Here is a 24,497-nt window from a genome sequence, read left to right as displayed (position 1 = left end):
GAATGTGGTTAGTGACATTTTATAGGTTTTTCTAATGCTAAACCATTTTTAGATTACTGGGTTAAAACCTGTATATTTATACTGTATGTTTTTACACTTCACTAAATTATTTGCCATTTATGTTCATACATGAGATTTGTAACCTTTTGTTAATGTGTTGTCCTAGGCTAGTTCCAGTATGAAATTATACTGACCTCACAGAGTAAGTTGGGAATATTAACTGTTATTCTATTCAGTGGAAGAGTGTAAGATTCAAATTATCTGGCTTTTGAACTTGTGTTAAAACTCCCATGTGAAACCAGCTGAGCCTGATGTATTCTCTTTCCAGGAAGGTTTTTAAATTTCTTTTAATAGTTATAGACAGGGTGACTCGATATCCTAGTTGGTCTGAAATACTACTGATTTACACATACTGAGCAAATTTTTTGAAAGTGTCTAGGTTTGGATGATAAATTATATACTCAAGCTAGTTACAATACAATTCAAACTTTCCACATCTTGAACCAAGTTTGATAAGTTATATTTTTTCAAAGAGTTTTTTTTCTGTGTTTTCAAATTTATTGGCATAATATTTCCATAATATTCTTTTACTGTGTCTTCAGTCACTGCTCTAGCAGTATTATTACCTCTTTTTTATTCTTAATATTGTTTATTTTATACCTTCTCTCTCCTTTTTCTGTTGAGGCTTTCCTGAGTGTGATCAATTTCACCAGTCGTTCCCAAGACCCATGAGTTGGCTTTGCTGACCTTTTCTACTGTATTAATGAACTTCTCTGCTTCACTAATTGCTGCTCTTGTCTTTAGTATTTCCTTCCTTCAGGGTTTCTTTTCCTTTTCTAACTTCTTAAATTGGATCCCAGTTCATTAATTTTCATCTTACCTTTTTCTTTCCTACTGAAACCATTTAAATTAGTGGTTCTCATTCTGGTTGCCACTTTCTAAAATTGATATTTTAAAAATATCAATGTCAGGGTCCCATCGTACAATAACTCTAACTTCCTTGGTCTAAGGAGGAGTCAGGGTATCAGCTTTCTTATTTTAGTTTTTACCATCTCTGGTGATTGGAGGGAGGGTGGGTGTAGAGGGCAAGGAGAGGCCAAGCTACACGAAGGCAGGAGACCTTTCTCCAGGAAATAAGGAGACAAAGTGAGGGCCCTCACGTGCCCTGTAGCCAATCTCCAGGATCAGGCCAACTCAAATTCCCAGAAATGCTGGTGATGTCTCAGAACTTTGTCTGCCACATTTTAAAAAAGACAAAACTACAGACATATAAAAAATTAGCAGCTGCCAGGGGCTGACGGTGGGTGAGGGAATTCACTGCAATGGGGCAATAGGGCTGATGAAAATGTTCCATATCCTGACTGCAGTGGTGGTTTCACAACTGTATACTCACCACACTGCATACGTAATTAATGTATTTTATGGCATGTAAATTGTATCTCAGCATATCTGGTTAAAGACACACACAGGATCTACTCATATATTGCCTTAAAAATGCAATGCCTTTTGACACAAAAGTATCTCAACTGATACATTAGCTTAACAAGAAGATACCTGTATTTTTAATGCACTTTTCAACAGTTGCAGATGTTCAAAGAAGATACGGGGATGGTAACCAATCAGCTGACCGATGAAGAGAACAGAAAACAATTAGCCTCACACTACTCTGAAAAGGAATCCTACACACCTCAAACTAAGTTAGAATTATGTATATATGTCAGTTGCCCGGTGCCCCAGTCTTCTGGAAGCAAGTAAGGCTTTTCTTACCAGGCCGCCATATAATTTCATAACTTGTATAAGAAACCAGTTTAATGCAACAAAACCATCTCAGAGAGCTGGATATCTCTTAAGACCTACATGATGACCTGAAGGACCATCAGTGGATGCCTCATGGCCCTGCTACAGTCAGTACAAAGGCAAATAGCAAAGCCAATTAAGAGATCAAAACTTTGTTGTTAACTAACTCGGTATGTGTAAAACATTTTAGAGATGAATACAGATAATCGTGGTGTAAGGAACAGCTGATGTGATACAACCCTGGCCTAGGGAACAGGGAAGAGGGCACTGGTTTTATGTCTGTTGCGCCAGTCTTGCAGGGCACCCCACTCTCCTCGGGACCTCCTCACCGAAGTGAAGGAATCAGATTAGAAGAGCTCTAAAGGTTCTGTCCACCCTAAAATTCTCTGAGGGAAATTCCTGCTAATGTCACAAGATACTTAATTTTTTATTTTTTTTGGTTAGAAATCATCTATTTAGAATGTTTACAAAGATTAAAGACACTGAGTTCTAAACTGCCTGAAAAATTAAACTAAATAATGATGTCTCTTTTTCACACTATATATATGTAATTAGTACACATGCTTTATGAATTGTTTGGGGGTTTTTTACACACATACACACATACTTTGTCCCCTGAAGGGAAGGAAATGAGCATTTTCTCAATGACATCTATGTGCCATGTTAATTCTCAGTATAACTAAACAATGATGATATCATCCCCATTTTGCAGATGAAGCAGTTCGCACATGTGCCCTCACTAGGTGCACAGGGCTACACAGCTATAACATGGCAGAATCAAATGACAAACCAATCTGACTTTCTGAATCCAAGGTGCACATATACTCAATGTTAACCTACCATCTATGTGTACAAAGAGTAAGACTTTTCATGAAGTTTTTACTGCTATAGACAAATAAAAGTGTGCAAATGTCATAAGTGCACAGCTAGATGAATTTTCCCAAACTGAAAATGCCCAGGTTAACAGCCTGCAGCCTTGAGAAACAGAAAATGACCATCACCCAAAAACCTCTTGGACTCCCAGACATTATCCCCCTCCCTAAAAGTCATTAGTACTCAGACTTCTATTATCAGGGATTAGCTGCCTGGTTTTGTAGTCTGTATAACTAGAATTACAAGTTATGTTCCTAAGACCCATTCACACTGTACTATCAGTTGTAGTTCAATATCCTCATTGCTGTGTAACGTTCCAATGTGTGAACACACCACAGTATATTTAAATACTCTAAAGTTGATAACCACTTGAATAGTTTCCGTTTTTTGTAATTACAAATATTATACTGTGAACATCCTCATATCTCTTGATAATATTTTACAGTTTTTAGTGTAGACATTTTGTCCATTAGATATATTCCTAGTTATTTGACTTTTGGATGCTACTTAGACATGCAGTAAGGTCCTAAATATTTTTCTTCATAATTGGTGACTTGGTGGAAGCATGATTTTGTTTTTATATTTATCAACTGACTTTTTATAGTGACTTTGTAACCAATGACCTTGATAAATTTGATTATTTATGTCAGTAGTTTACATTTCCTCTACGTTCACATTCATATCATCTGAAAAGAACTGTAGTTTTACTTCTTTCTTTCCAATTCTTATAAATCTATTTCTTTTTCTTACCTTCCTGTGGACAGGCTAGGATCTCCAATACAATGTTTCATAAAAGTGATGATGGTGAACATCTTTGTTTCCAATCTCAGGGTCAAAGTCTCAATGTTCCAATACTGAATATGACATTTGCTTTAGTTTTGTTTTTGTTTTCTTTTTTTGAGGTATTCTTTATCAAACTAAGGTAATTCCCTTCTAATCTTAGTAGGCTAACAACTTTTAAATTATAAATAGATGTTATATTCTGTCAAATACACTTTATGTAGTATTATTCTTTTAACTATCCACATAGCAAGAAAAACTAAGCTAGAAATGCCTGTCTCTCATTAATATTTTATTTTCCTCTCAGATCAATTCTCTTGCCTTCCAACGCTCAGTCCTCTGTTAATGAATCTTTTCTCTTTCCTCTATTACTTAAGCTAGTTTTTTGTTGTTGCTGTCATTTTAGACCAGAGGTCTGATCAATTGGAGTGTGATTAAAAATGTAAGAACTTGTGTTATAATTATTTTTATCAAAAAACAAAAAAACAAAACCCTGGTCTTTCCACTGGATCTATGCATCACTTTGCTGCATAGAGAGTGGTGCCTGGGTGTCGGGAGGAAAAAGTGGGGGCTGCAAGACTCAGGCAGGCAGAGTGGGCAATCCCATGGGTTTGTAAAATTCCAGCACACTGAGACATAGTAACAGTTTATGCGCATCTGGCTAAATGGATGCACCAATTATATGATTTAGTTTTAACTAAACCATAATCAAAGGTAGACAGGTACCATATTCCTGAAAAAAAGTGAACTTGAAGGTAATACTAATAAAATAAACAAAAATTCAGAGCAATTCTCTTCCTACACCTTTCCTTAGCCACATATGATGCTAACAACCACTGACAACTTAATCATATCTGAAAAGAAGTCAGTTTTAAAAATGGAAATTATGGAAGTTACTGTTACAATGAATCCTGCTACAGATTTTGGCTAGAAATTATATGATTACATTAATTAAGTTCCATCATAATTGGAAAGAAAATTTTAAACCGAGCACCTACAATAGGAAAATAAAACTATTTCGTTGATTCTCAGCCCAGTATTTCTCAATATTTTAGGAAACTTTTTGAAAAATGTACAGACACCCTTTGAAGCTTCATACTTGACAATAAAAGCCAGAAAATCACAAAGAATCAGAGAAACGGTTTTCTTCCTATGGTTAAAAATACAACCTCAAAAAAACCCTCTGAAATTTAATCTTTATCAATAAATATCATTGGCATTTATTTTAATACCACAGGAAATCTGGAACAGCAAGCATTAGAACAAATTATATACTGTGAGAGGATGGATCACAATATAGCTGTTTCAAAACTGACTACTCACTGTATTTCCAGATTATAGTCCTGATCAAGAAATAGTCAAATTGCTTTTGCTATAAGTTAGTAAAGAAGATATGTGCTGGAGAAGATGTATTCTTGACAGTAAGTAATTTACTAGAAATGCTTTCATTAAAAACTGTATAAGTGAAATCACTGATAGAATAACTGCTTTGAATTGAATTTAAAAAAAAATTATTTGGACAGTAAGGTTACAAAGATAGCTCCACAAGTAAAATTTGTTCCCAGCATCATTCACTGGCAAAACTGCAGTAGGATCATTGAATGGCAGAAATGCATAATATGCTAGAAGAAAAATAACAACAAAATTAAATACACACACACACGACTGTCTGTATATATACTTATGGAGCATGAACTTTGTACAACATCCTGACCTCTTTACATTCACTTTCATGTAATATTTGCACACAACCCCCTAAACTGGGAATTATAATCAAACCTATTGTTATATGTAAGGCCACTGAGCCACAGAGAAGTTAGCACTTGCCCAAGGTCAGAGTGGATTTAAGGTTCAGAACCAGGACTTAAACCCAGGCAACTTGGATCAAGAGTGCCCATTCTCAAACACTAAGCCAGTGATGTGGTTACTTTTAAAAATAAGATCTTTCAAAGATGGAGACCTTTGATATAAATGGCCAATAGGCACATGAAAAAATGCTGAATATCGCTATTTATCAGAGAATTGCAAATCAAAACTACAACGAGGTATCACGTCACAGTCAGAATGGCCACCACTAAAAAGTCTACAAATAATAAATGCTGGAGAGGGTGTGGGAAGGGATCTGAAGGAACTTTCTGGTTCTTTATCTGGATCTATGTGTTGGTTTTGTAAGTTTATATATAGGTAAAAACTCATTAAGTTGTATGCTTAAAAATGAGTGTAGTTTATTACTATATGTTAAAGCTCAGTAAAGAGTAAATAAAATATGACCCTCAAATGGAAGCTATTTTCAGATCCACTTAAATGTTCTCCAAGTAAATATCAGTCAGTCTTGAATTTATATAAGAATGCAATGTATTCTAGTTAGTTTGTAAGAATAGGCAATGTTCTGGGAAAAATGAAATTTTACTAGACAAATTATTTTTAAAAATCTTTGCATAACTGGTATATGGTTTTGAAAATAAGTACAATTTAGGAAGTGGAGTCAAGGGTGCATTTTCTCCACACAGATCTATGCCCTGTGATGAGGTTTACTTTTCAGCTGTAACAGCCATTAAAACCAAGTATCAAAACTAATCAAACCAGAAGGAAATAAAAAGACAAGCCACAAGACTGGGAGAAAATACTTGCAAAACAGGTATCTAAGAAAGGACCTGTACCTAAAATATACAAAGAATCCTTAGAGCTCAACAGTAAGAAAACAAACCACCCAATTAAAAAACATGCAGAAGATCAGAACACATACTTAAATCAAAGATGACACACAGATGCCAAATAAGCATATGAAAAGATATTCCACATCATATGTCTTTAGGGAACTGCAAATGAAAACAGCAAGACACCACCACAAACTTACTAAAATGGTGAAAATCCAAAACACTGACACCCAGTGCTGGCAAGGATACGGAGTAACAACAGCTCTCCTTCATTGCTGGTTGAAATGCAAAATGGTACAGCCAGCCACTGGGGAAGACAGTTTGGCACTCTCTTACAAAAATAAGTGCAGGTTTACCATACAATCCAGCCAACTGGGGTCCTTAGTACTTACTCGAATGAGATGAAATCTTAAGTCCACACAAAAACCTGCACTGAGATATTTACAACAGCTTTATTATTCATAACTACCAAAACTTAGAAGCAACAAAGATATTTTTCAATAGGTAAGTGGATAAACAAACTGTGGTAATCCAATGGATTACTGATGGTATATATATGGTAAATACAATGGAATGGTATTCAGCAATAAAAAGAAATGAGCTTTCAATCATCCACAAAAAGGAAGAACCTTAAAATGCATACTGTTGGGAAAAAGAAGCAGTAGGAAAAGGCTACATTTGGATGCTTCCAAATAAATATATGATATCCTGGAAAACGTAAAAGTAGAAAGATAATACAAAGATTAGGGGCTTGGGTTAGGAGAGCTGGAAAGTCAAACAGGTGAAGTATAGGATTTTCAGGTTTGTAAAACTATTCTATATAACACTGTAATGGTGGACACGTGACACTGTGTATCTGGCAAAACCCACAGTTATACAATACAAAGAATGAACCCTAAATTATGGATTTTATATAATAATCACAGACCAATATTAGTTCAACTATAATAAATGTAGCACACTAATGGAAGATGTTCATGAGGGGAATCTGTCCAGGGTTGACACACGGGAGCCCTCCTCTGTACTTTCTGTTCAGCTTTTCTGTAAACTTAAAATTGCTTTAAAAAAATCAAGTCTACTAATTAAGAAAAAATAAACTAAACCGATTATGCAAACTGCTCTGTCATAAAATGCTAAGTCACATTTTCAAAAATAATGCAGCATAAGTGATTAAAATCTAAAAGGCATTTCTTACCATTAGAATTAACAAAATGAGCTTAAGATGACGTTTATTTCATTTGTATCCCATCATAAGGAAATCCAAAGAGCCTCTCCCTTCCCCCAGCCCCACAAGGTCACATAAAGCACCCCTACAGGCCCAGACTCTATTTTAGGGAGAAGAGGGAGGGGAAGAAACTGTCCTCAAAGGGAGCTGGATTTTGAACAGACTCCAGACTAATTCACAATCAGGCTGTTTTAAACCAGAAAAGAGTTAGACACATTTAACTGGGAAGTCCATGTTTGAGGAGTAAGCTTCAGAATCAGAATCAGTCTCAGTCTCCCAGTCTCCCAGTCTCCCAGTCTCCCTCCCTCTCCCTCCCTCTCTCTCTCTCTCTCTCTCTCTCTCTCTCTCTCCCTCTCTCCCTCTCTCCCTCTCTCCCTCTCTCCCTCTCTCCCTCTCTCCCTCTCTCCCTCTCTCCCTCTCTCTCTCTCTCTCTCTCTCTCTCTCTCTCTCTCTCTTTGATTTTGCTACACAGCTGCAATGAGGGCTGTGAAGATGTTTACATTTTTATATATTTGTGTAGTTTTGCCCCTTCAACAATGTATGAGGCTACAGTGTCAGTGACTACATACCTTTACCCTGGGGCACTTCAACTTTAAAGTAAAGTAACCCACAGGCCAAAACCAGATTCTACTTTCAGGTTCCCATTCTGAAAGCTCCCTCTATGGGCTCTTAGGATTTGGATGACTGGTTTTCAAGGGGCATTCACCTTGCCAGGTAGAGACCCTGACTCGGAGGCAAATCCCACTAATACTGTTCAATGCTAGAGAGCTCGGTCTTCGGAAAACATGTCATCTTGGGTCCCACATCTTCTAATTGCTATTATTGTCATTTTTATTATTGGACCTACTCTCTCTCTTCTTGCCTGATGCTCTCACAAGCACACAAAACCACATGCGATTACATTAATGTAATTTTCAAGCTCGTTTGTTAATTCGTTCTTTTACTGATTCATTTAATAAACATTTACTGAGCAAAAATGACATGCCTGGTGCTGTGCTGGAAAAAAATCTGCATGAGTAGCCCTTTATCCAATAACAAACACCTTTACTCAAATCAGGCTGTCTGAGTAGAAAGCCTCTGGATTGGCCATTCTGTCAAGACATGACTAAGAGGACTAGGCATCCATGGTCACTCCAAGCTGCTTACTGCTTCCATTTCATAAAATGGACCTGGATGCAGACAATTACTCTTTCCTCTTTCTTTATTTCAAATGTAACAACTCCTCACTTTTACTTGAAAGTTACCTTTTAAGTATCAGGTTTTCTACACCAGCTGCATTTCAGAGCACTGGAGTGAGTGCCATCCCCAGACAGAGAGCTCAGTTGGTGGAAAACCAGGATTGAAGAATGCATGGCTTTATTCTCTGGGCAGAGATGCCTTTTCTCAACAATAGCCAGGTGTCTCAAAAAAAATAAATAAATAAATAAATAAAATAAAAATAAAAATAAAAATAAAAATAAAATAAATAATAAAATAAGATAAAATAAAATAAAATAAAATAAAATAAAATAAAATAAAATAAAATAGCATGCCACTCGTCACCAAGGACATCACAGGAGAAGATGCTCAACCATGTTTATAAAGGAGGGACCAAGAGTCATCAGTAATATTATCCTCAAACAGAGAAGGCAATGTTCCAGCCAATTTCATCAACAGCAAACAAAACTAAACAAAGCAAAAGCTTGATTCTAAATGAGAAGCAGAAGAGAATACCTAGTTGTGCTTTGGCCAAACACCTGCAGTTGTGAAGGTGGAGGTGTGCCAGCCCTTGGTGAAAGCATAGGGAGCAATGGGGCTCAAGTCAGAACCTCTACAGCTCAGGGTCAACCCAGCTGCTTTCCAGCTGGGGGAGCCCAGGGTAAGTCTTTGCATCTCGTGGGTCTCACTTTCATCATCCATACAATGAGGGGTTGGAATAAATGATTTTTAGGGATACTTCAACTTTAAACCATCTGTGATTCAAAAAAGGGTCACTGAATTAAATTGAAGGAAACAAAACCCAAATCAGAATAACTGTCTCCAACAGGAAAGAAAGTCTCCTGGGCACAGTGCACTGAAAGAGCTCTTAGGAAGGAGAAGAGGACAAACTATGATGCCCAGAAAGGCTCAACTGTGTTGGAAACTGTTAACAGAATGAGAAATAAAAGGTCTATGATTTATTCAACTACTTATAGCTAATATCCAAGAGACACCTAGAAAAAACAGCTGGATTAAATCCAAAATTTCGTGCTTATGTAGACAGAAGATGACTTTATTGTCTGCCAATCACTCATTTATAGATCTGTAAATGGAAAGAGCTGATAGCTTACATCTTATTGAAAATGTTAACGCTAAATCATTGCTCTTTGGGGACTCATTTTTCAAGTGCACGAAATTCTACAGCCTTAACAATAAGATGCACATAAAGACATTTGGGGGGAAAAAGACATTTGAAATCTAAGCGATCTCTTGACATTTGACTAAAAGTCAAAGCAGTGGACCCTGGGACAAATAGAACACTTCACCCATGAAGGGTGACTGTTAGCTTTGTTTCATGGTCTGTAAATGAGTTATTAAACTCCTCTATAAAGTTTTATCACTGTTCTAATCCCATTAATAACTGTCCTCACTTTAAATGTCCTACTGTTTGCTGAATATGCCAGCAATGTGCTGCACTAATTGCTGCCTGGCATTAGATTTTTTTTTCTCTAAAACTAAGGATATAAAAGAGAAGGCGTTGGAGACACTATGCAACACTGATTATATCATTTAACGGAAAAAAGCAAGAGCCAGATGTTAGCTGCCTCTCTTTGTACGGGTATAACCTGCTTGACTCCACATTTCCATCTTTAGCTCCTGGGTGTCAGCAGCCTAGACATAAGGGAATAAAAGTGAATGTATGTTTCAGCACATTGGGAAAGCACTTAACAGGGAAAACAATTTACATCTTAATAGCTTTCTTTCATTACACTAACTCCTCCTTTGTTTTTCACCTTAGAGGTTGCAGGAATGTTTACCAACTATTGGCAAGTACAAGAAAAAAATCACACAATCTTTAGAGCTGTCAAGGAGCTCCAGAGGCCACATGTTAACCTCCCATCAGCACTGGAATTGTTTATTTGGTCTCCCTTCAAGACCTGTGCAATCAGTTTGTCCAGAAGCTGACATACTCAAGGCTCCCTACTGTTATAAAGAACGGTCTTACGCTGAACAGGAACTGGCTGCCCTGGAACCTTCCCTAGGACCCAAGGTCCTGCCTATTGGAGCAACTCAGCATGAACCTCCTCCTGTGTCCCAGGAGAGATGTACACATCTGAGACAATGCTGGGAGCTCTGACTGGTCATCTGGCTTACAAGTCAAACATCTCAGCATCTTCTACCACTCCTTAGAAGGAATGGTTTCCATCTGCCTCACCATTATGGATGCCTTAAGAAGCCTGTAGTTTTATCTGCAGTGTTTCTCTAATGTTTCACACAGCAGTAAACTCAACATTCCTCCTTACACAGAGGAGACATTTGATGCCCCACTGCTGGGACATCAGACAGCAGTCCGCCTCCTGAAAGTAATGTGGTAGGAATTGGAAGCTGAAGCACATACGAACATAGGGGGAAAACAGAGACAGGAAAATCAATGTAAATTCAAGGTAATCTTAATAATATGACATGAAACAAACACTAATATAAGAAATATTTTATTCATTTTAAACACTTCATACATTTAAAATGAGTAAAATGGAGACTTTAATATTAATTTCTTCTATCTGGCTCATGTTGGACAAGAACTTTTCAGGGTCTTCTCATCCTACAGTTTCAGGGAGTTACTTCCAAATTGGATTAACTATCTTGCAAAATACATACACACTGGAAAAAGTCATGTTTTTTAATTTAGTCCCTATGGCAAAATAGTTGCCATTCACAAAACATTCATGCCCTTCCTTTCAAACTGTGGAATCTTTGCTGCAAAGTGATGGCTCAGCCAGGCACTCCATTGCCCAAACTCCCTGCCACTGTAACCTATTGGGAGTGGTAAAATTTAACTCACTCAAAATGGCTAATATGGGGGTGGGGAATAAGTTTGGGAATTGGGGATTAACAGATACCTACTACTATATGAAAAATAGGTAACAAGGATCTGATGTGTAGCACAGGGAACTATAGTCAGTATCTTGTAGGAATCTATAATGGAAAAGAAACGTGTATAACTGAATTGCTCTGCTATACACCTGAAACACTGAAAATCAACTACTTCAATAAAAAAGAAAAGAAAATGGCCGAACTGTTTTATAATCCAGTAACTTCTCTCGAGTTCACTTCTCTCACTCTAATGATCTGCTTATATGGTCCCATGTGAGGGCCACTCAGCTATTTTTAGTACTTAATTTTAAATACTTCTGCTAAGTTTATTCAATATACATAACAAATTTGCATATATTATCATTTAATCCTCAAAACAAACATATGAAATAGGCACCATTATCCTAAAGAGATTAAGACCCAGAATACCTCACCAAGTAAGTTGTAGACTCAGGATTCAAATCCAGTGATTCCAACGACCATACCATGTTACTTTCTTCCACTCATATGCTAACTTCTCAAATCCTTCCCTAAATAAATGGACTTACATCTTTCTTTTTTCTTGCAAGATAGCTTCAAAAGTCTTTCAGCAGCTCTTTGAGATAATTACAGGAGGCGTAACTCATTGTGTGCTATTTCCAGATGTTATTACAGATTCACACCTTGTATTACATGTCCTCCTTCCTATTTTTAACATGTTTTTAATCTGATTTAGTCAAAGAGCTTGTTTGTTGTCTTTTTCTTTTCTTTTACAGAAAAAACAAAACTTTTTTGGTAAGTGATAATATAGCTTTGCTATTTCAGAATATTTCAGATTAAGAAGCTTAAGTGAGCCCTGGTGAGGAGACTCTTGGGAGAGGGAGTAAGGACATGCAGCCATGCCATCTTAGTGGAACAGTAAAGAAGGACAAGTGAGCAGTTCCATCTATTTAACACATAGTTCTCCATATTTCAAGACTGAGGTCAGACAAAGTGAAAGAAGCAAAAACAGGGTAATTTCTTATAAGTTTATAGCTCCTCCAAAATTACTCTGCAAAATCCAAGATTATGTTTTTAGTCTCTGCCAATGAATTTCATTTCATTTACTCTAAAACAGGATCTGCCCCTCAGACATTAGTCCGCTGGGTTCCAAAAGTGGGGAACTGGGTGAGAACAGATGATAAATCACTGAGCAGCTGAAACTGTATCCATTTTGGTGACCTTAAAAGAATCCAGCACACACTGTGTTGTGTATATAAGGTTCTCAACAAGCATATATGGAGGGAAGAAAAGATGTAAAAATATGCCATTGAATACATTTAAGGATTCGGAGGGTTTAATTCAGAACCAAACAGAAGAACCCAACTTCACTAGGGTCCACTGGAACTGCCCCAACTTAGGCAATTTGTTAGTGTAATAGTCTTCCCAGCCTAGTCTAAAGCTGAGCCCTCAGCTAACCCTCAGATAAGGGAGTCAAAATAATAGATTTTTTAAAATTTACTGAGTTATTTGATAGTTTATAATCCACCAACAGCCAACAGAACTTGAAATACACGCCATCTAGAATGAACAAAAATAACTGAATATATCCTCCTCAACAAAGGATGAAGTAAAGTGAACAATGAACTCAAGTAACAACAAACACTGACAGATGTGTTAACAAGAGATGTTATAGTTACACAGAGTAGTAAGGAAATAAATGTCTCTTATCAATAGGTAGCTGAAAAAACTCAATAAAATATTTCCGGCATCTTCAATATAGCTATTCCAAGACATCAACTCTATTACTATAGTCTAAACTTTACTTGCACAATTAACACCAGAATAAGTTAAATAACAAACGTTGTCTAAGTAGTTCCAATGAGGAAAACCAGAATCATCTAGGGTAGCAATTACAGAGAAGCTGATTTGAGTTCAGTGTAAACAAACACTTTCTAACAATTAGAAATCCTCACAAGTGGAGGGTGCTGCCTTGTGTGGGGGAAAAGGGCTTTCTGATTCCTTTCAGACCCATTCACACAGCAACTCCTCAGGTGAGCACAGACAAGAGGCCAGCTCTGGGTGGGAGCTGAGTCTACAGCAAAGCTTTTCCCACCTAGATTATCATCAGCCACATAGGGGACGCTCCTCCACCCCACTGATTCCCAAAGCTAATCTTCACAAATTAGACAAGATGGAGAGGTAAGCATGTAGCTGGTAATTGCCAACGAATTTCCTAACCCTCAGTTCAAATTGAACTGTAGGCTAGCCCTAAGTTTCCAAGTGATTTTGATGCTTTCAATAGCTTTTGACAAAAATGACCCTGTGCACCCTGAGAGCACCAAGCAGTTCTGTTGGTTTTTCCTCCTGTTCCCCCAGGGTTCCCTCTGCTGCAGCCACATTGGTCCCCCACCTCCCCCCCTCACCCCGCCCAAGTCCTCTGACACCAGGGCGGGCTTGGCCCTGGTTTCACACTCACTGTTCTCTCCGCCCACCTTCCCCACAGGTATCTGCCTGGCTCCTTCCTCACTTCCTTCCAGTTCTGACTTCACCACCATCACAGTGAGGTCTTCTTTGGCTCCCCAGGGTAGGATTTCAACCCCACTTCCTCCCAGGTATCTCATCTCCCTCCACCTTTTTCTTTCTTTCATTTTCCTCTGTATTTATCATCGTGTAACATCTAACATAAACAAAACCTCTTGTTCATTTCTTTGGTATGTTGTTTATTTTTCCCACCAGAATGTAAGCTCCACAAAGGCAGAGATGTGGCTGGTTTTGTTCACTGCTGTACTCCTTGCACTGAGAACGATGCCTTGCAAACAAATATTTGCTGAAAGACTGACCAGACTAGATCAGGGTGATACCCATTCATGCTCCTCCCTTTATGTATTTATTGTCTGTGGCTAGCTTCATGCTCTAAGAGCAGAACTGAAGAGCTGCAACAGATTCCAGTCAACAAAGCCAACAGGACATAAACCTGGCTCTTTACAGAGTATTCTGCTGACCCCGTGTGCACAGGTCAAAGGGCCACGTAAAGCTCTGATTCTCAAACTCTGGGTACTTGTACTAGATTGAAGATGGCCACAGATTCACTGCAGCCCCTGTCATCAGAGATGGCGCCTCATCCCCATCCCCTGAACCAGGATGGCTTAGTGATTTTCTTCAACCAACAGCATGGAATGGAAGTGCCAGAAAATTCCTAAGCCCAGGCCACAGGGGCATGGCAGCTTCCACTCAGGCTCTTCTTGCACGTGGCCACCAAGGGAAGAAGGCTGGGGGCGCCTCCCAGAGGATGAACGTCCCCCCGGCCCCGCTGAGGTTCCAGACACATGCCTGAGCCCAGCCTGTGTCACCCTCAGAAGAATAAGCAAGTAAGTGGCTGTTATTGTAAGTCACTTGGCTTGAAGGGGTGGACTGTTATCTAGTAAAGGGTAATTAACATAGTAAGATGTATTTCTTATGCTTTTTAGAGTAAATCCTTCAGACAAATATTCCACTTTTTCTTTACACATCTTCATACTACTGTGCAGGCAGTAGCCTCTTTCTGAATGTATTCATTTAAATGTCATTTTCTGTTACTTCTTGAGTCAAATCACAGGTTAGTAACTAGATTTTACAAATACGCTGATGTGAAAATTTGAGAGTAGTTTTGAGACAGTTTGAGTTACTGGACAACAGGGGTTGGCAAACCATGGCTAGTGGGCTGGCCACCTAATTTTTATAAATCTAATTTATGGACGCAAGGTCATGCCTACTCATTTATGGATTCTCTGTGGCTGCTTTCCGGCTATACTGGCAGTATTGACAACAGCCTCCAAGCCTACAATATTGACTATCTGATCCTTTACAGGAAAAGTCTGCCGACTCCTGCTCTACAATATCATTTTGAATGCTATTCTTAAATGTAAAGGAACCTAAGAGAGCTATCAAGTACACTTTCAAAGCCCAAACTACCCTCATAGCAATTTTTGGGTCTCTTGGGTCAAAATCGATTTGGGTAGCTTTATAGTAAACCTACCAAGAAATGAGCGTTTTGACTTCTGACACACCATAAACCAATAGGGACAAACACCATTTCCTTCAGTGCTCCTCTGGAGGTGCTACCGGTTTTTCGGCTGCTGCCGTGTGTCATGTAAATCCATTCTGCTGACAGCTCTGCTGGCACAACTGTTGTCGGAATTAATATCCATTATTAAAAGGTCACTGCACAGGGATGAGCCAGCAGCCAATTTTAAAATGTTAATAACCCTAATGTTTTTCAAATATAAACAAAAGATCTTACTTTGTTTTTTAATTCTTTCCCTACACGTTTCATTTAAAATTGAAAATGTTTAAGCAAAAAACCTGAACTATACAATGCAGCTGCATACAGGTGACACATCAGTGATCCTACTTCTCAGAATCTGTGTACTTCATGGGATGCCTACCAGGTGGCAAATGCCGCAGTGAGGATTACCTACGATACTTCACTGAGTCTAAGATGCCACTGATCAGAAGGAACAGCATTACTTTATGTACCACTAGGAACGGAAAAGTGCTGCCAATTATGTACGTCACATGCTTAATCCCTTACAAATTCATCTTACACTCGATGCAAGTACTCTGAGACTTAAGTTTCTCATCTATTGCCTTTATAATACATCTATTGCCATATAACACAAAGTACATCCTACCTATCAGATCTTTACCCAACTTCGGAAAAATCAGCCCACACATTTAGTAGCCAAGGAGTTTGGAGAACAGCAGGGTATAACCAAAAGTCAGACCTGACACATTTCTAGAGAATGCACCCAGACTTTCTGCAGACCACAAGAGCCTCCCCGCCTCTCCCCTCTAACCTACACCAGCAAGGGCCAGGGAGGAGTGCCCAAACTCTCTGTACTCCTGGAACCCCACTCCTCTTCCTCACCCCACCACATCTGCAGCCTGATGACTCTTCTCAGCCTTAAGACCGTCTGGACTCATCACGCCCCCTGTCTCTTCTTACACTGTCACAAGCAGCTCAGGACTCCCGGTCAGCCACCATCTCCTGTGGTCTAAACAGCAAGAGGATGTACACATCTCTCTTCAGAGGCCACACCCCACACCCATGCCCAACCTCTAAACCCCTTTTGCTGTGATATCTGGAGCTCATAACCAGTTATCAGCTAAATCCCTCAAATCATCCACTTCTTGTCTACACTTCCTGCTCTAAACCTTTATTATCTTGAAAGGCTAATTTATCATTTACCATAAGGCAGAAAATTCTCATATTTTTCATTTATCCAAAACGCCCTTCTTCACCCTCATCTTTAAAGATGTTTTCACTGAATATAAAAATCTAGGCTGGCAACTTATACTACACCTCAGCACTTTAAAAATATTTTTCTGCTCTTCTGGCTTCCACTGTTTCTGACAAGAGATCAGCCATCACTTAGATTGTTGATCTGTGGTCAGTGTCATTTTGTCTGAATACATTCAAATTTTTACCTTCAACTTGTGGAAGTTTGGCTATTATGTGCTGAGGTGGTTTCTGTCTTTCAGTTCTGCTAGAGGTTTTCTCCGCTTCTTAGATCTGTTGCAAATATTTTCCCCCAACGTGGGAATAATTTGGCCATTATTTATTTAAATACTTTTTCTGCCCCATTACCCCTCTTCTGTTTCTGGGGTTCCAATTACACATATATGAGAAGGCCTGATTATTGTCCCAAAGGCCACTGATGCTCTTTTACTTTTTTAGAAAGCTTTTTTTCTCTTTGGGAAAACCTTTACTAATCTTACAAATTTAGTTACCTTTTCTTTCACAGTCTTCAGTCTGCTAGTAACCCTATCCAGGGAATTTTTCATTTCACATATTAAAATATTCAGTTCTAGACTTCTACTTGGTTCTTCTTCGACGAAATTCCCTATCTCTTCACATATTACAGCCATCTTTTCTCTTTGGCCTTGGATGTATTTATAATAGTTGGTTTAAAAGACTGATCTGCTAATTCCAACATCTGGGTAATCTTGGGTTTTGTCTTAATTGACATTTTAGTATTATTATTATCATTATCATCATGAGTCAAATTTTCCAGCTTCTTTTTCACGTCTATTAAGTTTTGGTTGTATGCTTGTCACTGTGGATAGTATATCGCAGATGACACGGATTGTATTGTCATCTTTTAAGTGGTATTCATTTTGTTCTAGCAGGCAGTTAAATTCCTTGTGAATCTTTTGGCCCTGAAGAGCTTAGCTTTATTCTTTGTTAGGCCAGTCTAGGGTGGTTTAATCCTTAGTCCTAGGACATGGTTAAAACTCTCTGGCAGGTCTAGAGTAGCCTTTAGTTTCAGACTGGGGTAACCTGACTTAGGTGCATAGCAAGGGACGTCCACTGGCTAGGCTGGATTCCTACATCTCCCATAACTGCATAATTCCTGCTCTCTCAATTCAGCTCTCAACCTTACAGCATCTGCTCTATCCTCTTCTGAGCCTAACAGAATCTTGCTTTATGCATATGCAGTGCAGCCCAGACCTCACAAAGGACCGTATGAAACCTCTGTGTAGACCTCTGAGCCCTATCCCTGTTCGCACCTCTTCTCTTATACTCTCCCCTGTGAATATTCACCAATTCACAACCCTGGATACTAAACTCTTCCTCCATAGCTCAGCAAGATCTCTGTATTCTGCTTGGACTCTGCTTCCCTAACTAGGCAAAAACAACAACAACAACGAAAACGGGATATGAGGTTCACTTCATATGTTTCCCTTCTCAGGGCTCACAGCCCAATTCTGTCTATTTTCCAATGACTGAAAACAACTGCTTCACATATTTCATTGAGTTTTACTGTTGTTTTGGGTGGGATGGCATGTTAGTACCAGTTATTGTCACGGGAAAAAGTCAATACTCACTTTTTCCAGTATACATAACAAATCATAAAAATAGAAAACCTCAATAAATTCTAAGAAGTAGAAATAGTACTGTCAAAATTTGCTGATCATGGTGCAATAAAACTGAAAATAACAAAATTAATAAAACAAAATATGCCCTCAGTCTTAAACAATTACTGGCTCAATGAAAGAACATAAACCAAATTGAAATATATGTAGAAAATAAAAATGATGGAAGTACTACAAGTTAAAATCCTCAGTAAGGCAATACTTGAAAATTCATAGCTCTAAATATTTCACTGATTAAACAGAAAGAAAGGAGATAAATGAGTCAAGTGTCTTATTCAAAAAGACAGAAAAATGACAAAACAAACTCAACAAAAGCATAAGGAATGAATCAATAGACAACAGAAGAAAATTTTTTTAAGTAGGACTAATAAGTAAATTCCCAAACTGGTCTAAAATATTACATACACATACACTCACAATAGTAAAACCATTATCTTAACTACTCAATAAAAATACACAAATGTAAATACGTAATATAAGAAATGGTAATGGAGAGAGAACTTCTGAAACGTAGGAAAATAAGAGACTTATTATGAGAACCTATTCTGTCCAACTCTGGGATGACAGATTTGAAAGTGTGTATGAAATGAAAACTTTCTGGGAAAGTACACTAAAACTGACTCTATAAAAGATGGGAAAACAGGAAAACATTTATTATCATTGTAGAAATAGAGAACAGTGTCAAAGGGCTACCACTACTACCATGCCTCCAAAAAACAGCACCAGCCAGATGGCTTCACAAGGGAATTCTACCTAACTTAAATAGTAGATAATTTAATGATATTTAAACTGTTCCAGAACCAAAAAAGAGAGAGAAAACTTCCTTAAAAAAATAATAAAGCAACATAGCATTAACAACGAAATCCAGGGGGAAAAAGCACTCTAAAGAAAGAAATAAGAAACAAAACTACAGACCAATCACACTTATGAACGGCCAAGGAAAATTCTGAATAAAATATTAACAAAGAACTTAGGTAGCACAATTAAAGAATAACATATCACAATTAAATGTGGTTACTAACTCAAATACTAGGACAGTTTAATATCAGATATTCTATTAACTGTAACTCATTACATGAATAGACTCAAGGAAAAATCTTTTGAGCATTTCCAGAGATGCCAAAAAAGTATCCAACACAGTCATTTTTTATTCTTGATTACAAAAGATAAAATTTAAATAGAGGGCTACTTTCTTAACCAGAAAAAAAGATTCTGAGGCAATACCAAGATATCCTCTATCTCATCCTCTTTGAATCTTGCAACTGGGCAAGAGAGAAAAAGTAGAACTATAACAACTGGAAAGAAAGACTGTCACTATTTGCAATGATTATTAGTATATAGCCAGGAAAATTAAAAGAATCATTTAAAAACCATTACTATGGAAAGTAGTAAGAGAATTAACTTAGATGCAAAGTTAGTAAACAGAAATAAAAACACCTTCAAATACATACTAAAAAAAAACCTGAAAACTATATTGGCAGAAAATTCCTTATTTCTAATAGCAAGCAAAAAAGATAAAATTCCTGGGAAGAGATAAACAACAAGAAATGCATAAGGCCTATATAAAGAAAACTATCAACAGATACAATGAAGTTTCGAACAAACAGGAGAACATAACACGCTCTCTCTGATCTGAAGACAAGCAATCTCACGCGCCTTGATGGAACTATAAATTGGCATACTGCTTAGAACAACTTGTCAATATCTATGAAAACTACAGATGCATAGGCCCTGTGATCCAGCAATTCTAACTTCAGGAATTTACTCTATAGGTAGCCCTGCTTCCATGTGAAACTATGTATTTATAAGCTTATTCACTGCAGAACTGCCTGTAACAGCCAAAGACTGGCGATTACCCATATCCACTAGAGCAGATGGGAAACAAGCATATGAGAAAATGCTCGATGTCATACACCATCTGGGAGATGCAAATTAAAACAATGAACTGCCACTACACACCTGTTTGAATGTTCAAAATCCAGAACACTGACAACACCAAATGCTGGCAAGGATGTTGAGGAACAAGAACTCTCATTTACTGTGGGAATGCAAACTGGTATAGCCACTTTGGAAGACAGCTTGGAGGTTCTTTACAAAATTAAACAATTAGCAAACGATTAGCAATTGCACTCCTCACTATTTAACTAAAGGAGTTCAAAACATAGGTCCACATAAAAATCAGATATTTACAGCAGCTTTACTCATAATTGCCAAAACCTGGAAGCGTCGAGACATCCTTCACTAGGTGAATTATAGGATTAATAATTTGTGGTACATGCAGACAGTGGAGTATAATTCAGCACTAAAGAGAAATACACTATCAAGCCATGAAAAGAAATGGAGGAAACTTAAATATTACCAAGTGAAAGAAGCCAATCTGAAAAGGCTACCTACTGTATAATTCTAACTAACTGACATTCTAGAAAAGGCAAAAAACTATGGAGTCAATAAAAAGATCAGTGGTTGTGGAAGGCAGTGGGGTGAATAGGTAGAGCACAAAGGATTTTTTAGGGCAATGAAAATATTCTGTATAATATTACAATGATGGATATACATCATTATACATTTGCCCAAACACACGGAATGTACAACACCAAAGAGAGAACACTAATGTAAACTATGGACTTTGGGTGATTATGATGTAATCATAATGTAGGTTTATCTTTGGTTAAAAAAAAAAAAAGTGCCACTTTAGTGAGTGATGTTGATAATGGGGAAGGCTATGCATGTATGGGGGCAAGGGGTATACCAGAAATCTCTATACCTCCTTCTCAATTTGATTTTAAACCTAAAGCTGCTCTAAAATTTAAAGTCTAAAAAGTTTTAAGTTTTAATATGACACACATGCATAAGATGTAAAGCAAAGCCACCCTCAACTCATCCAGTCTCATTTTCCAAGGTGCTTTTGACCATATATGCTTTTATTTTGATCAGCAGCAATAAGTCTAAATACTTACACTTGCACTTCTATTTCTTGGTTTATCATCTCTAAGGAGTGCCTATTGATTTGTGCCACAAAGGATGATGAATTAACTCAGAGAAACTATCACAATCTAACCACCTTCCCATTTTTGCTGGTAGTATTATCATTATTTGTAGATCTTTAAATGTCTATTTTGATTGATCAACTATAAAGAGTATTAGAGTATTTTACTCTCTACGATGTAAGATGAGGAAACTTACAAATAGACAAAACTCAGAATAATCAAAGAGGAATTCTAAAATGCATTTACCTTGTTCATAAAGTAGCTTCATGTTCGAATCTTTGCAGGCAACCAAATTGTTGAGCAATGCAATCACACTTTGCATGGTGTTACCCAGGATGTTCTCCTGATGTTCCTGCAATAGACCACCATCTTTGTAACTGTACAGAAATAGAATTATATCATAATAAAGACAAAAGATCAAATGACCTCCATCCCTTCATCCTTTGTGCAAGGTTGAATGATTATCTTTTGGCACTTGAATGAGGGAGACCCTTCCGTCTGAAGGGGCTCCCCATCAGTAAGACAGGTGGGCAGCATGAATCACTCAGAGCACCAGTGCTGGTCCATGCAGTCCCCTGCCCATGAGCTGAGGGACAACCACATGGTCCTCCGTGCTTCACGTGGGTAACAAAGGAGTCAGAGTGACCAGAAATCAAGTACATGGAACTCAGGAGACCACACCTGAAAGTGATTTTGAGATCACAGAAGAAAAACTACTTAAAGAAACATTTCTGCAGTTCTGAGAGCAAGCTGGTACTGCTGTTCTCCTACTTCCGTCTTATACATTGATGGTTATGTTGGAAATGACTTGCCGTGTCACTGTCCCAGTGTAATAAACTACATGTGGGACCTGAAAGAGTAAACTTCACTTACCCTAACACTTCACATCCTAGAGCTAGGAGTAACTTTGGTCCTAAAAAGAATGAGGAGAATGAGTAATTCCTCAATCTTAATTTCTCAGGGTAAAGACAAAAAGGTAACTCCTTGGTAACTTTAAAGGGATCTCAAAAAACAAATAAAAACTTGCTTTTTTCTTGTTTCCTTTTTCATTCCTCTTAATTTTTAAAAGGTTAAACAACTAACATGGATAGTAACTGAAACTGTAACATTTCAAACAGTAGAAAAATAGTCTTTAAGCTCCAGGACTAGGTGAGGCAAGCAGGACGCATTAAGGTATAGAGAGAAAGGAGGCACCCAACCCAAGCACTCGCTGGGAGTGAGGGCTTCTCTGGTCCTCCCCTACTCTAGCCCGTGCCCAACCCCCAGCTTGGCCCTCCCCTTGACCACATGCTTAATAGTCAGTCCCATTCCAAAGATGAATCAATGTAGCCAACTTCATCCAGACCCTTTCTTATTTTCTCTCACACACCACACCACCCCCCCCACAGAAATATATGATTTGCTCCATTTTTTTAGACATAAATTATATTTTATCACTCAACAAATACTTAATGAAGAGCAAAACAAGATCCCCTGTCTTCACAGACACAGACAACAAACAACAGGCAAAAATAAGTCATTAAATTGGATAATGTGTTAGAAGGTAACAAAATGCTCTGGCAAAAAAGGAAAAGAATAGAGCAGGAAAGAAGGACTGAGAGTTCAGCAGTGAGGCTCTATATCATCTTAAATTGTGTGGTCAGGATGAGACTCATGGAGAAGGTGTCATGCAAATGGAAATTTAATCTTACCTTTTAAATGCTGAAGCACCTTAGAATTCTTTGGATTTAATTTTAATAAAAATTTTCTTTTGAGGTGGTTTTGGATTTACAGAAGAGTTGCAAAGATGGTCTAGAGAGTTTCCATATACCCTTCACCCAGCTTCGCCCAATGTTAACATCTTACCTAACCAACATACACAACAAAACTAAGGAATTAAAACTGGTACAACACTAATCACTAAAGATTTTATTCAAATATCACATTTTCCACTAATGTCCTTTTCTGTTCCAGAAGCCAATCCAGGATCCCATATTGCATTTACAATTAACTCATTTTTGCAACAAATATTTACTAAGTGTCAACTGTTCTTGGTACTCTTATACCAGTGAACAAAACAACCCCCCCCAAAAAAAAATTAAATTAATTAAAAAATAGGCCTGCCCTTGTGGAGTTTACCTTGTAGCAGAAGGGGAAGACAATAAATAGTAAATAATTTACATGACATGTTAGAAGATGATATACACTAGGGGAGAAAACAGAACAAGATAATGCAGTTTGGGAGTGTAGCAGGGGAAGGCTACAATTTTAAGATTTCAGGAATTTTGGGGGTCGGGGTGGCAAGTAATTAAGTTTATTTATTTATTTTAATAGAGGTACTGGGCACTGTACTGGGGATCTCATGCATGCTAAGCATGCACTCTACCACTGAGCTATACCCTCCTCCAAAGGCTGCAATTTTAAACAAGACAGGAAAGGCATATCTCCTTCAGAAGGTAATGACTGGGCAGATTTAGGTTCTTTTACTGTACGTCAAGGTTCTGTTAGCTAGTTTCTTTTAGGACAGTTGCATCAATGTTCTTAAATTTTATTAGCCTATGAGTGACATCCTCATCTGATTTTAGTATCAGTTTCATGCTAGACTTGTCCATCCATTTTATTCCACAAATATTAATTGTGTATCTAATGTCTATTTCTGGGAACTGGGTAGAACTCACTAATAAAGCCAACTGGGCTTTGTTTATTTTAACCAGCAGACCTTCAAATATTTTTTGAAAAACACCTTCTACTCGGGAATCTACACACTGACCCAATTTTACTTCTATTTCCCAAGAAAATCATGTGTCATGTCCATGTTTTCACACATACTGTAATACAATCATATACAGCAGTCTCTTCTGTTTTCATCTATCTTCTCTGAACCTACTGATACCACCTTTTACACCATCTCCTCCCTCTTTCTTACTGATCACCAAAGCTCTGCCTGTTTTATTGGTCTTTTCAAGGAACTAGTTTTCCATTTTAATGATCAATCTACACCTTTGCCCTTGAGTTAGTCATTACAAATGTACAAAACTTCCCACTTCTCTCCCCTAAGTAAGCAGTAGGATGGCACTTTCCTGCCCACTCATGAGAGATGCCCATGAGACTTGCTTTGGCCAATTAAACTCATCTGGGCAGAATTTTTAAGGGACAGAGGGGGCTTCATTACCCTCTTTTCTGTGTCCTGGTGACCAGCGACAGTCCAGAGGGGTAGTGGCTCCTACAGCCCAGGTCTCAGGGTGAGGACATGCAGCAGAACTGCCAGAA

General features: G+C 37.9%; 1 protein-coding gene across 2 annotated transcripts in view; it reads right to left on the bottom strand.

Moving 5' to 3' along the window:
• The window catches only part of ULK4 (unc-51 like kinase 4), a 449,508-nt gene that overhangs the window by 189,151 nt on the left and 235,860 nt on the right, over positions 1-24,497 (bottom strand). Inside the window, exon 32 of one of the 2 annotated variants that reach the window (XM_064496685.1) lies at positions 21,495-21,600. The exons of the other annotated variant lie outside the window; for it this stretch is intronic. Coding sequence (XP_064352755.1) covers positions 21,495-21,600 — 106 coding nt within the window. The remainder of the gene's footprint in view (positions 1-21,494; positions 21,601-24,497) is intronic. 2 annotated transcript variants of the gene reach the window in all.

Source organism: Camelus dromedarius, chromosome 17, assembly GCF_036321535.1.
Source record: "Camelus dromedarius isolate mCamDro1 chromosome 17, mCamDro1.pat, whole genome shotgun sequence".
NCBI lineage: Eukaryota > Metazoa > Chordata > Mammalia > Artiodactyla > Camelidae > Camelus > Camelus dromedarius.
This window is presented reverse-complemented; position numbering and strand designations above follow the sequence as displayed.